The sequence below is a fragment of the Trichomonas vaginalis genome, chromosome II (assembly GCF_026262505.1).
Source record: "Trichomonas vaginalis G3 chromosome II, whole genome shotgun sequence".
Lineage (NCBI taxonomy): Eukaryota > Parabasalia > Trichomonadida > Trichomonadidae > Trichomonas > Trichomonas vaginalis.
Genome location: NC_067204.1, coordinates 12,941,100 through 12,954,958, shown reverse-complemented (window position 1 = coordinate 12,954,958; position 13,859 = coordinate 12,941,100). Strand labels below are relative to the sequence as shown.

Genomic DNA, 13,859 nt, shown 5'->3' with positions numbered 1-13,859 from the left:
ATTTTTTTCATATATCATTTTTTATAGTAAAACTTATATTTTTTGAATATGAAATATATTTTTTAGATTTTTTTTGAAAAATTTATTTCATAATTGATCATGATTGACACCATTATCGCTCTCTGTTGAATATAAATAAAAAGGATTTTTATTAAAAAATCTATAAACATACTTTTTTAGTCGGATTGAGATTCAATTTCATCTATAGAAAGGAGTTTACAAGAATTTTTCTACCTGAATGCACTTTCTTCATACATACATAGTAAATCCAATGAACATAAGATCTTAAATTATAGAAATTGAGGCAACCTTTTTCGATTCTATTTATGTTTAAAAGGTAGTCATGATATTAACATCTATATCCAATCGACTTATAGAGGAAATACGATTATATTTATAATAAAGAATTTTATTTCTAGATAATAAAATTGTAGATAAATCTCTATACCTTCTTGCAGTTCATTAAATATCCATTCTACAGTGGGTGACATATTTGTTCATCATCAAAATTGATGCAACTGCAACCATTCTATTTCATATCTGCAACAGAGTTAAATAGATTTTGTTTCACAATGTCAAAAATATATCGTGTTCACCCTTACAGACATTATATTCTCTTTTTCATACTTCTTTATTATATATTCTTATACAAAAAAGGAAATGACATTGGATTAGCGGAAAATGACACATATTTTAAAGAATTTACTTATCCATTATCAAGAATTTTCTTCGGAGTGATTACAGAGCCGAAATCAAAAAGAAGACCGTTTGTATACAATAATTGGATGCATAGCATATTAAAATCTAACTTCAATTCTGTTAAATTTATTTCTCCGTTACAAAATGATTATCCAAATTTATATATCGAGCCCATAAAGGAGCTATACAATCATACTGTTGGAGTAAATAAAGATGTTTTTCGTGATAGAGACAGAGCAATCAAAAGAATTACTGGCGCCAAATTTTTTTTGGACAATACAAACTTAGAATATTATTGGACGTTAACAGATGATACATCAATCGATATGCTAGCTGCTACTAAGATGATCAGAGAATTAGATCAAAAAAATAATCCATTTTACGATAATGTATTACAAGGGCATTGTATAACATCTCTTCAATATACTTACTTGCAAGGTGGTGCCGGGTATCTTATGTCGCGCCCTGTTGCAAAATTATTAGTTGATCACGCAGATGAATGGCTTGAACAGATTAAAGCAGACGATGACTTTTATAGCAATAGCATTAGAGAATGGGCAGGTTTGACGTATCAACAGACGGCTTCTCATTATTTTCTTGGCCATATCATAAAAGAAAATTTTGAACACGCTTTTAAGCAAAAAGTGTATCCCAAATGCAACAAAACACGAGACTTTTTCTGTGGATACTCCTCCTCCTATCCAATCTCAGATATTGCTATAATTCATATAAGTGATTTAAATTTTCATCACACGTTCCTGAGAAAAGTTAACGCATTGAAGAATATGAATAATTGTTCAGTCAGATATGTTATAGAATTCCCTATTTTTATTAAATTTTGTCGAGAAGAATGAAATTTAAAATTTTGTTATGTTACCATGTATATTATATATGCAAACAGTTTTTATTCATAGTTCCATAAGTACATATTGAAATTTATACTCAAACAATGTTTATATATAAATTTATCTTTTAATAATGTGCATAAGAACCAAAATATAAGTTTTTTATACAATTTATAAGTCAACAAATAATTTATCTTATTTGCCTAATTAATATAAATTTTGAACAAATTGAATTTCGTATTGATTGCATTCTATCAAAATGAAAACAATCTATGCCTTATTCTTATACCTTTTATTGGAGTATCATATAACAAAAACGAACTTTGAAATAAAGATTATTGTTACCTCTGTCTTGTCATTACAAATACTAGGGCTTGACTTACTAAAACACTGAAATATAAATGAATAATATTTAGACGTAACGATAAAATAAAAAAAAATTGTGATACAAAAATAATAAAATAAAATTAAATTAAATTAAATGTCTTCATCAGAGATTTCTTCACCGAATGCCTCCAAAGCCTTCTTAATGTAAGTGTCATCATCAAAGTCATCCTCTTCTTCATTGTCGATTTCATCCTTCGACAATTTCATGTAGATTCCTTCTTTTTCTTCTTTTGTTTGAGTTTGCAAATCAGCTGAATTTGCTGATATTTCTTCATCGATTTCCTCATCATTGCTCTTCATTAATTCAGCATCATTTATAACGATGTTGGAGTTCTTTGTTTTATTTTGTTCCTTATTTTCTTCTTCCTCATCATCATCAGATAAATGGATGTTGTTTTCTTTCTTGAATTTTTCGATGTCGAAATCATCATCTTCCTCTTCTTCCTCTTCTTTTTGTTCTTTGATTTGAGAAACTCTCTTTTCAAGATCTTTGATGAGATCATTTTCATCATCATCTTCTTCCTCTGAATTTTCTTCTAATTCTGCTCTTTTCTGTGCAACTCTTTTTTCCAAACTTTTGATGAAATCATTTTCATCATCATCATCTTCATTTTCTTCATTTACTTCTTGCTCTTTTTCTTTTTCTTCTTCATCTTCTTCATCTGAGTTTTCTTCTAATTCTGCCTTCTTTTCTGCAACTTTTCTTTCTAAACTCTTGATGAAATCTTCACCATCATCTTCCTCTTCTTCTTCAACTTTTTGAATTTGAATTTGATTTTCTTTTTCTTCTTCTTCGGAATTATCTTCTAATTCAGCTTTTCTTTGTGCAACTCTCTTTTCCAAGCTTTTGATGAAGTCTTCTTCCTCTTCTTCTTCATGTTTTGATTCATTCATTATTTGTGATTGCGATCTCTTTTCGTCTTCTTGTATTTTAAAACTGAGTTGATCCAATTCATCGATTTTCTTCATTAGTTCTGAAGCATCCAACGAATCTTCTTCTTCCTCTTCAACTTTTTGTTCTTTCTTTGGTTGTTCTCTTGGAGATTTCTCTGGTGTTTGTGTTCCTTTAACAACAAGGTTTTCATCTAAATCTTCTTCTTCTTCAGGTAATTGCTGTGCAATCAATTTCTTCAGTTCTTCCTCATCAATTTCATCTTCTTCGACTGGTTCAATTCCAGAATTTTCTTCATCATTTGGAGGTAAAACTTCGCTTCCTTCGTTTGCATCTTCTTTCTTCTTTTCGGAATCAGTTGATTCAGCAAACGAAGGAGCTGTTGGAGAAGGAGGTCCAGAGAATCTAATTTCATCTTTCTCCGAATCTCTTTCGATAATTACATCATCACCAATTTTTTGTATCGAAGTGTTTGATGATCCGACTTTAATTTTCGGAGCTGCCTTCAAAGGAATCTGTTCTTCCTCTTCATCCTCAGCAATGTCTTGTAGATTGATCTTGTTCAAGTTGTTCTTCTTCAATGATGTATTTAGTTCCTGATCGATATTTGATGCTTCATCATTAAATTGTTCATCATCATTGAATTTTTCTTCTTCTTCATCTTCTTCTTCAGCGATTTTGATGGATTTGATGAATTTCTGGAGCTTGGTGATCTTCTGTGCGTATTCCTCTTCTTTGTAAGTGTCTTCGTCTGTTGGATCTTGCATTGGGGAATCATCAAAGTCGTCTTTCTTTATTTCTTCGTTGTTTTGTTCTTCTTCTTCTTTCTGGGATTGATTTGTGTCTTCTTCGAAATCGTTCTCGTCGTTTTCCTCTTCTTCTTCGACTTTCTTGATAATGGCTTGTCTCGCTTTGTGTGGAGATTCTTTCTTTGGTGGTTGTTTCTCTTCTTCGTCAAAAAGTGACGATTTTGAGTCAGAATCTTTTTGTTGTTGCTGATTCTGCTTTGAAGGAGAGAATCCAGCGATTCTTGCATTGACTCTCTTGATGAGTTCGTCAGCAGAAGACATTTCGTCACCGTCATCTTCATCTAAAAGTGGTGATGACTTGGTTTCGGACTTTTTGTCTTGAGATTCAACAACAAAGTCACTGGAATCTGAAGAAATCGTGACTTCACGGGTTTTTGTGGCCTTTGGATTCTTCAAAATTGACTTTGGTTGGTCGGAAATGCTGGAAATTTCTTCATTTGAATCTTCTGAGTCAACAGGAAGTCCTTGCTTGATCCTGTTGATGATTTCACGAGATCTAGCAGCTGGTTCTTCCTTTTCTTCCTTCTTTGGCTCTTCTGGTTTGTTGGAATCCGAAATTTTCTTTGTAAGATTCTTGATTTTGGCGGATTGTCTGGCAATGAAGTCAGAAACACTGGTATCAGAATCGGTATCGTATATAATTGATCTGGCGTTTGGCTTGGCCGCTTTCTGGTCTTCTTTCTTGAGATTTGATGAATTGCTCATTTCGGAATCGAAAGAAGAGGTAACGCTGATGGAGGATGATTTCATTGGCTTTGATTTAGAGGTATTGCGTGCTGATTTTCCTGGTTTCTGGGAAGATTTCTGAGAATAAGAATCAGTTGGCAATAAAGATTCATCGGAGTATGAATCTGTGATTTCTAAAATACCACTGACAGTCTTCTTCTGATGGATTGAGTGTTTGGACTTCTTTGGCTGAGAATATTTGGATGGAAGGTCAATACTGGAAATAGAACTTGAATCATCAGATAAATCAATTGGGTAAGCATGACTTGCCTTGCGATCTTGCTTACGAGGTGCTGGAGTTGAATCATCTGAACTATCATCGAAATCTTCTTCACGATTCTTGAAACTTGATGGACGCTTCTGACTCTTATTGTCTCTTATTGAAGTTTGGCGTTTCTTTGATGAAAATCTGCGAAGAATTTCATCATCTTCACTAGAATCAGATGAAGAGCTAAGATCGTAAATTGGAACGATGCTGTGCTTCCTTGGTACTGATTTATTAGATTTGATGGAGTTGATTCTAAGTCTATCTTCGAAATCTGAGTCAGAAGAGTCTTCTAGAAGTTCATCAATTTCTTCGCGTGTCATGAGATGTGGAGGGTTAATTGATTTCGTTGTACCCTTATAAGATGAATTCTTTTGTGGCAAAAATGAATCTAAAGAATCTGAATCTGATGAAGAAAAGCTATCTTGAAGGAGTGATTTAAGATCGTATTTCTTTTGCATTATGGGACTAACTGGCTTTTGTTGAGTTTGATGATTGTTGAAGTATTTGCTTGAAAAATTCTGTGGTTGTGCATTGAATTTTCCGGAATTTCCAGTGGAAGCCTGATAAACTGGAATTGAATTTTGTTTTTGGCCGTATCTTGGCTGGTTTACAGGAGAATTTGTTGGACCGTGGAAATAATTATTTGATGAGTATGTTGGCTGCTGCGAATATTGAAATGGACTACTGCGATTGTTTGGAGATGTGGTGCGTTTAGGAGGCTGATAAGATCGAACGGTATAATGAATTTTCGAAGCTGGATATTGTGCAAGGTTTGCATATGGTCCGCGCGGCGGGTTATAAAGCCCGCTGACGAATTGCTGATATTTTGGCTTTTTATCTCTTTCGTCCCTAGGAAAACTCATGAGATAAAATTTGAATGAGTCTGCTTTTGACCGTTTACTTATGAGCTTGATAAAAATAAACATAAAATGAGTTATGATTCGTTATCATTTATATCCGAAAATTGAAATTAATTTTTTTACATTGGCAAAAGTAAAAAAAAATTATGATGATGCAAATTGTTGAGTTCATATTTCATCAACGTCCTTTGTGTTGATAGTTAAATCTTGCAAAGTAAGATAACTCCCATGTCTCGTTACTATCCTTCTCTTTCGTTTTAAAATTTTGCTTTATCGATTCATTTTTTGGTAGAACATCCCGATTCTTTATTATAGAAGCACAAATGAACATCTAAATATTCTGTGGTTAGTTAAATACTTCATATTTGCGCATATCTTTTTCAGTTTTAATTCATTTTTGATTGAATTATTCCAATATACGTTTGAAATATCCAAAATTATTAAAACATTTCAATGGAAGGTTCTCCTGAAGAGAAATTTTTGGCACTGAAGATTTATTTAGATATATGAATTTAATTCATCAATAATGAATGATAAGTGAACAATTATCAATACCATCCCACATATACCATTATTGTGATGTTAAACATATGATGTAAATACCTTCTTTATTAGAAATTGTTGAACTAAAAGGATAAAACGATAAAATTTATTTGGCCGGATAAATTATTAAATATTTTAACACATGGATTACAATTATGATATAGAAACAGCAAAGTCAAACGATGATTATTATTTTTATTTCGCCTATGGCTCTAACATGAACTTAGAGCAGATGTCTGTTAGATGTCCAACAGGTATAAAAATTGGAAAAGGAGTTTTACACAATTATCAGGTTGTTGAAGCCAAATATGCAGATATTGACGAAACAATGATGGAAAATGTTAATGGACTTGTATGGAAAGTAAATAAAAATGAGTTAAAAAATTTGGATGCATACGAAAGCTATCCTGAACAATATTTCCGTTTTATTCAGAAAATAGACGTGAATGGAAAATTAATACAATGCATTATCTATAAAATGACAAAAGAATACAGAGATAAAAAGAAAAATATACATTATTCAGAAGAATATAAATGTGCATGCAGGAAAGGTGCAGAGGATAATGGTATTCCTTCTGTTTTTTAAATTTACCAAAAAGTGGAAAGTCAGGTTTTTATGAAAATTTTCTGACTCTGATTTATAATCAAAATCAGAAATGAATAATCTTTGTGTATCGTTTTGGTAAATAAAAAAAATCTTATAATATAGTTTATTGACATCAAATTTATCTTTTTACGATTTTTTTTTGCGATAATTATGGCAATAATTTGTGGGGATAAAATTACTTCTTGTATAATATTGAAAAGTATAACTAGCTAGAGAATTCTACAACACGTGACTCCTATTTGGATCTCAATCGATCTTTAATTTTGAATGATTTTGAAATTGTTATTCTTTATCTGGAATCCGAGTTATTCTATTTAAAAAATTGCCATATATATGATCAATATGATTCATATTTAAATTATTCGATCAAATCGATTCTAATATAAACTATTCGATCAATATGATTCAGCACTTCATTACTATTTAAGTGAACATTCATTATGGATAAGGATAAATAGTATTACAACAATGCTATGAAATATAAAAAGGAAAAAAAAAATCTTATCTAAAAAAATAAAAACTTTGCAAATCACAATCAGTATGTGAACAGTTGTTTTGATGGCCAAAAATATAAATATTAATAGGAATTAAATATATATCAATTTTTAAAAAATTGTAAATAAAAATAAACAAGATGAATGCCATACGATGCTGTGGCGAATAACGCTAATCATAATTACATATGATCAAGATCATTGAACGGAACATGTGGGGAATTAAGTTCAGGTGAAAGTTCTGAAAAAGGGCGTATACATATCCTGGAGCCATCTGTAAATTCCATTGAAATTGAATGATATGACAGATAATCCTGTATCTCCTTAAAATAAAGGTGTAACCAGAAGAAACATGTAGATTTACGTCTGTAGCATTCTCGTCCGAAATGTAGACCTATGGCTTCTGCTAACATCATGCAAATCGAGCGAATGATTGAATAGTTAACTTTATGACCGAAGACAAAATTTAGCCATTGCAATTCTTTGGAATGCTTAGCTTTATAGTCGCTGGAATTCATCTTCTGGATGAAATTCTTCTCTAGGATGGCCTCGGCGAACTCGTTCATCGTAAAATCTGTTGAATGAAATCGATTCAATTTTTTTTTCAATTAATTGAATTTGTAAAACCAACCGAAAAAATATCATGATCAAAAACTATGCGAAATTTATTCTTTATAATGAGATAATTGTTTATTCCGATTTGGCCAAAAAAAGTCAGAAGTGAATTGAGAAAGTCAGCGATTTCTCAATCCATCAAATATGCCTCATATAAAATAATTGATATACCAACAATTCAATGATATAGTTTATTGATGAGTGGTAACTCATTTTGATAATCGATCACATTCCCAATTGTCAATTCAAATGCATCATTAGTAAAAAAGAGCAAAATGCAGAACATCTCATTGGTATTGATGCATATTTGTGCACAAATCCATACGGCTATTGGCAAATGAATATATTATGGTTATTCAATTCAAAATGCGCTCACATTCATTAAATCTACCATACTAAGAATAACATTAGTATCATTGCATATAGATGATAATTTATTATATATTTCTCAATATTAAATTCTTAATATCCATGAAAAATTTGTTTGTATTTATTATTTTTTTTATATTTCATTAATAAATACAATATCAGCTGGTAATAACTCCAAAAACTTGATTTCAATTTAAATAGTACATCATTTTTGAAATATTTTATAAATAATAAAAAAAGTATCAAAATATATTAAAATTTACATTTTGGCAACATACACTGCAATAAGGATAATAATAAACAAAGCCAAAATTGCTAAAACTTCAGATGACAAAAAGAATTTCTGATCAATTTTGGCAATTAATTGTTCTTTTTCTGTCAATGATAAAGCAGGAGGCATATGATCGACATTAGGTATTGTCTTGAAGCTCTTGGCTGCATTCGATGATTTCTTCGGCGAATCATAATCTTTTTGTTTTTCAATAATTTTATTAATTCTTTCTACAGTTTTGACATCGATGTATTCCTTGGTAATTCTATTTCTTTCCTTGATCTTAAGGTCTTCAGCCATTTGTTCGTTTTCCTTATCCATCTTTATCTTATCGTCTTTCCTCTTCTTTATTTCGTCATCAAAATTCGACTTGATATTTGATACAGCCTTTTCTGAACTATTTTGCGGTTTAATTGGTTGTTTCTTGTTCAGTGAATTGATGACTGATTTGGATGATTCGATAATCTTTTGTGCATTGACTTTGTCTTCAACTTCTTCTACGATGTTTTGTGGTTCAACGTCAATTAATTCGTCATCAGATCCCAAAACAATTGACCGGGATTTGACATCTTGGTATTTCTTCTGTGCTGTGTTAAAAGCTTTGGAACTTTGTTGTGATTTGGCTTCTAAGTTGTCTAAAGCGATGGATAAATCGTTTGGTAAATCACGTATCTTGAGATTTGACTCGAGAAGTTCTTCTGTTTCTTTGTTTTGTTTCTCGAGAAGCTCAAGTTTCTGGCTGAGTTCTTTGTTCTTTTGCTCTTTCTTCAAATTATTTTGTTTCTCTTCGTTTTGACGCTTCTTTTCTTCATTTTGAAGCTTTTCTTGGTTGATCTTCTGTTGCTTCTCTTCGTTCTGGCGTTTCTTGATTTCTTCTGCTTTCTTCTTCTCGAGTTCTTGTTTCTTCTGGTTCATCATTTGCTTTCTCTTGTTTTCTTCTTGTTGCTTCTTTTTGTTATCTAACTCTTCCTGGCGGCGCTTTTCTTCTTGAAGACGCGCGATTGCTTCTTGCTCTGCCTTCTTTTGTGCGAGTTCTTCCTCTTCTTTCATTCTCTTCTCTTCTTCTTCCCTGGCTTTCTTTGCTTGGGCCTCTTCTTGCTGCTTCTTCTTCAAATCTGCTGCCTTCTTCTTTCTATCTGCTTCTTCTTTGGCCTTTCTTTCTGCCTCTTCTTTGGCCTTTCTTTCTGCCTCTTCCTTAGCCTTCTTAGCAGCTTCCTCTTGTTGTCTCTTCTTTTCAGCTTCTTCCTTAGCCTTCTTTTCAGCTTCTTCCTTAGCCTTCTTAGCAGCTTCTTCCTTAGCCTTTCTATCTGCTTCTTCCTTAGCCTTCTTAGCAGCTTCTTCCTTAGCCTTTCTATCTGCTTCTTCCTTAGCCTTCTTAGCAGCTTCCTCTTGTTGTCTCTTCTTTTCAGCTTCTTCCTTAGCCTTCTTTTCAGCTTCTTCCTTAGCCTTCTTTTCAGCTTCTTCCTTAGCCTTCTTAGCAGCTTCTTCCTTAGCCTTTCTATCTGCTTCTTCTTTAGCCTTTCTATCTGCTTCTTCTTTGGCCTTTCTATCTGCTTCTTCCTTAGCCTTCTTAGCAGCTTCTTCCTTAGCCTTTCTATCTGCTTCTTCCTTAGCCTTCTTAGCAGCTTCCTCTTGTTGTCTCTTCTTTTCAGCTTCTTCCTTAGCCTTCTTTTCAGCTTCTTCTTTGGCCTTTCTATCTGCTTCTTCTTTAGCCTTTCTATCTGCTTCTTCTTTGGCCTTTCTATCTGCTTCTTCTTTGGCCTTCTTTTCAGCTTCTTCTCGTTGTCTCTTCTTTTCGGCAGCAGCTCCTTCTAATCTCTTCTTTTCCGCAGCTTCTTCTTCTAATCTCTTCTTTTCGGCTTCTTCTTGTTGTCTCTTCTTTTCAGCTTCTTCTAATCTCTTCTTTTCAGCAGCTTCTTCTTCTAATCTCTTCTTTTCCGCAGCTTCTTCTTCTTCTAATCTCTTCTTTTCAGCAGCTTCTTTAGCCTTCTTTTCGGCTTCTTCTTGTTGTCTCTTCTTTTCAGCTTCTTCTAATCTCTTCTTTTCAGCAGCTTCTTCTTCTAATCTCTTCTTTTCCGCAGCTTCTTCTTCTTCTAATCTCTTCTTTTCAGCAGCTTCTTTAGCCTTCTTTTCGGCTTCTTCTTGTTGTCTCTTCTTTTCGGCAGCAGCTTCTTCTTCTAATCTCTTCTTTTCCGCAGCTTCTTTAGCCTTCTTTTCAGCAGCTTCTTCTTCTAATCTCTTCTTTTCTGCTTCTTCTTCAGCTTCTTTGGCCTTCTTTTCTTCGACTTCCTTTACCTTTCTCTCGTTATCTCCTTCCTTGCTTTCATTGTGATCAGCTTTGACTGGTGATGCATATCTGTTTTGTTTCTCTTTTTGAAGTTGAAGAAATTGCATTTCCATCTCTTCTTCCTCTTTAAGTTTCCTTTCTCTTTCAAGATCGCGCTGGTCTTGTTTAGTCATCTTTTTCTCTTGCTCTATCTGTTTTTGGCTTTGAGGTTGTTTCTCCTCTTCTTCCTTAAGAATTCTTTCTTCAATCTGTTTCTCTTTCTTTTCACGTTTTTCTTTGGGAGACTTAGTAGGTGTGTCATGATTCTTCTTTGCCTTTGCTTCTTCTTTAGCCTTCCTTTTTTCATCTTGGTACTTTTGTTTTCTTTTCTCTTCTGCTGCTTTTTCTTCTCTTCTTCTTTGTTCTTCAGCCTCTTCCTCTGCTTTCTTTCTTTCTTCTTCTAATTTCTTCTTTCTCTCGGCTTCTTCCTCAGCCTTCTTCTCCTCTTCTTCTAATTTCTTTCTTTGGGCTTCTTCCTCAGCTAATTTTCTTTCTTCTTCTAATTTCTTTCTCGCGGCTTCTTCCTCAGCCTTCTTCTTTTCTTCTTCCTGCTTCTTTCTCTCTTCTTCTGCCTTCTTCTTTTGCTCTTCAATCCTCTTTTGTTCAGCTTCTTCCTCAGCTTTCTTCTTTTGAATTTCTTCTTCATTGGATTTTTCTTCTTTGGCAGGAGATAAGATCGTATTGCCTTTCTCCTTAAGAAGTTCGAGATACTCTTGTTCCATGAGCTCTTCTTCTTTGGCTCTCCTTTGTGCCTCGAGCTCGCGTTGACGGTTTTTATCCATCTTTGGACTTTGTTCAATTTCTTTCTGCTTTTGAGCCTGTTTCTCTTCTAATTCTCTTTGGATCTTTTCGGCACGGAGTCTTTCTTTTTCTTCCTTCTTTTCTTTAGGAGACTTTGATGGAGATGAATTTGACTTTTCCTTTGGAGTTGATTTTTCGGTATTCTTCTGCGGTGTCTTTGATTCCTTGATAGGTGTTTGATTCTCTGGCTTCAACGCTTCAGAGAGGTTTCCGGAATCACCTAATGTAGGAACATCAATTGGGAACTCATCTGCAGGGAGGCTCCTTTCGACAACTGATGATTGTTTTGAACGTGGTGAATTCTTTGCTGATGTTTGGTTTTTCTTCGAATTTGTTGGCGAAGATGGTGACTTCGGTGTCGAGTTTTGCTTGTTTTGATTCTTCGAAATTTGTTCAGGTGAAAGAATTGGTTTATTCTTATTGCTTTGAGGAGTTGAAATTTGATTTTCTTTAGATCCTGCAATACGAGCATTTTTAGTAGTATTAGGCTCATGATCTTTTTGCAATAATATTGATTTTTGCTTGTCTGCTGTCTTTGGTGTTGACTTAATATCCGTTTGATTTTCCTCTTCTTTAATGTATGAATTAACAAAGTTGAAAAAGTTTAAATTGACTAATGGCTTTGCTTGGAATATTTCTTTTGGTAATTTCAAGTACTTCGCTTCGATATCTTCGTAATTTGTCATCGAGATGATTTGAAAAAGTGACAAGATAAACAGACAATAGTTTGATTATTATTATCCAGCGATCACACTTAGTGAATTTACGTTGGCATATATGAGGCGATTCTAATAAATGTTTATTCCAAGTTTGATAAAAGCTTTCAAGATTTTGATCAATATTTTTCATGAAAATCTATATGAACTTATATGATAAAAAGGTCTTAAATAGGCAAAAATCAAACAATTTATTTTAAAATTCCTTTCACTTACAAAGATATGAAGCAATTCCGACAGCAAAAACGACAAGAGGATCAAACAATGGAGAAGCCTCGATAGACAGTACATTATCTTCCTTTTTAAGAACAATGATCCATTCTTTATCTTGAGTATCAACAATAACACAATTTTTGATACTCGACGTTGCGGAACGATTCTTAACACGTATCATCCACTTTCCATCAACAGCTATGTATGGCCTAGTGAAAAGTTCCTTCGGAATTCCATTTTCACTTTCGAAATTATATAATGACATCATTCTTGGTTTTTTCTCACTCTCGTGGAAGGCAAATATGATTGTGCAAACATCCTTTGCATATCTATCATGCCTCCTGAGTGAAAAACTCTTGTTATCATTGCCAATTAAAATTACTCCTTCGAAATTGTCGCCGCTAAAGTGACTTTCAGTACCTTTTGAGATTTGTATCTCTTCAGTGCCTGTTCTAGATTTAGTTTTAGCATGGAAAAGGGGTGATCCACTCTTTGTCAGCTGGAAATGAATTCTTTTTCCACGAATTGTAATTTTATTATCGATCTCGAACCTGTACATAGTTAAATTATTATCAGCCGGGGTGTATATTTGTTCATTAAGATTTTTAACCAATCTTGCAATTTCTTCTTCCTCATCAAAAACGTCATCATTGATTTTTTCTTCTTTTTTCTCCGAAACAGTAGTTTTTTGCTCTTGTTTAATTGGTTTGACCTCTTCATGTTCGCTTTCATCTTTTTCTTCATGATCTGATTGTTCTTTCTCTTGTTGAATTTCATTATGCGCTTCTTCCTCGGGATGTGTTTCTTCTTGAGTGGGATGTTGACGTTTTCTTTTAATTCTGATTCTTTTTGGCTTTTCTTCTTGTTCTTCTTCTTGGACAATTGGTTCATGATTTTCTTCGACAGTTCTTTTCTTCCTAATATTCCTAGTATTAACTGCATTTACATCAACTCTTTCCTTTGTTACACGAGTTGGTTTATCTTCGGGCTCCCTCCCCAATCTTCGTCTTCTAAAACCGCCATGTGCAGCATTTGATGGATGCGGAGGAGATATTTTTACATCGATAGGAACAGGCTCAATATTATCATGCGGATCATCTGAATCTTCAAATGTTACAGTGTATAAACTCATATTTTATGATAAAATTGTTAGAAATTTGAAACAGTTGTGATTTTTTTATTTTTCCTCTCAAACTGAGATCAAAATTTTCATGATAAAATATTACGGCAAAGTCAAGTGATTGGGCAAGTTAGACTTATTCTTCGATGACTCGTCCTGAAATCCTTCATGACCAATAATTTCAGACCAATTCAGAGTAATTTGAAGAATCGTTAATATACTTCAAAGTACATCAATAAATTATGCTTTAGTAGTTGGTTGTACTTCAATAAGCTGGTTCGATTAATTGATTTCAAAT

The 13,859-nt window shown here is 33.2% G+C and overlaps 5 protein-coding genes across 5 annotated transcripts; 1 reads left to right on the top strand and 4 right to left on the bottom strand.

Moving 5' to 3' along the window:
• Positions 1 to 1,888: 1,888 nt before the first annotated feature.
• TVAGG3_0536070 (uncharacterized protein) lies at positions 1,889 to 5,499 on the bottom strand (the record flags this gene model as incomplete). Its single annotated transcript, XM_001326241.2, has 1 exon — positions 2,022 to 5,489. The coding sequence occupies one exon, from the start codon at positions 5,487 to 5,489 to the stop codon at positions 2,022 to 2,024; it is 3,468 nt and encodes a 1,155-aa protein (XP_001326276.1).
• Positions 5,500 to 6,146: 647 nt separating this feature from the next.
• Positions 6,147 to 6,748, top strand: TVAGG3_0536060 (gamma-glutamyl cyclotransferase family; the record flags this gene model as incomplete). The annotated part of the gene is made up of 1 exon (XM_001326242.1): positions 6,172 to 6,615. The coding sequence occupies one exon, from the start codon at positions 6,172 to 6,174 to the stop codon at positions 6,613 to 6,615; it is 444 nt and encodes a 147-aa protein (XP_001326277.1).
• Positions 6,749 to 7,236: 488 nt separating this feature from the next.
• On the bottom strand, positions 7,237 to 8,203 carry TVAGG3_0536050 (uncharacterized protein; the record flags this gene model as incomplete). Its single annotated transcript, XM_001326243.1, has 1 exon — positions 7,313 to 7,696. The coding sequence occupies one exon, from the start codon at positions 7,694 to 7,696 to the stop codon at positions 7,313 to 7,315; it is 384 nt and encodes a 127-aa protein (XP_001326278.1).
• Positions 8,204 to 8,315: 112 nt separating this feature from the next.
• TVAGG3_0536040 (uncharacterized protein) lies at positions 8,316 to 12,218 on the bottom strand (the record flags this gene model as incomplete). Its single annotated transcript, XM_001326244.2, has 2 exons — positions 8,374 to 9,573; positions 10,063 to 12,198. The coding sequence occupies 2 exons, from the start codon at positions 12,196 to 12,198 to the stop codon at positions 8,374 to 8,376; spliced, it is 3,336 nt and encodes a 1,111-aa protein (XP_001326279.1).
• Positions 12,219 to 12,300: 82 nt separating this feature from the next.
• Positions 12,301 to 13,744, bottom strand: TVAGG3_0536030 (uncharacterized protein; the record flags this gene model as incomplete). Its single annotated transcript, XM_001326245.1, has 1 exon — positions 12,437 to 13,573. One exon carries the CDS (start codon positions 13,571 to 13,573, stop codon positions 12,437 to 12,439), a length of 1,137 nt encoding a protein of 378 aa, XP_001326280.1.
• Positions 13,745 to 13,859: the final 115 nt, after the last annotated feature.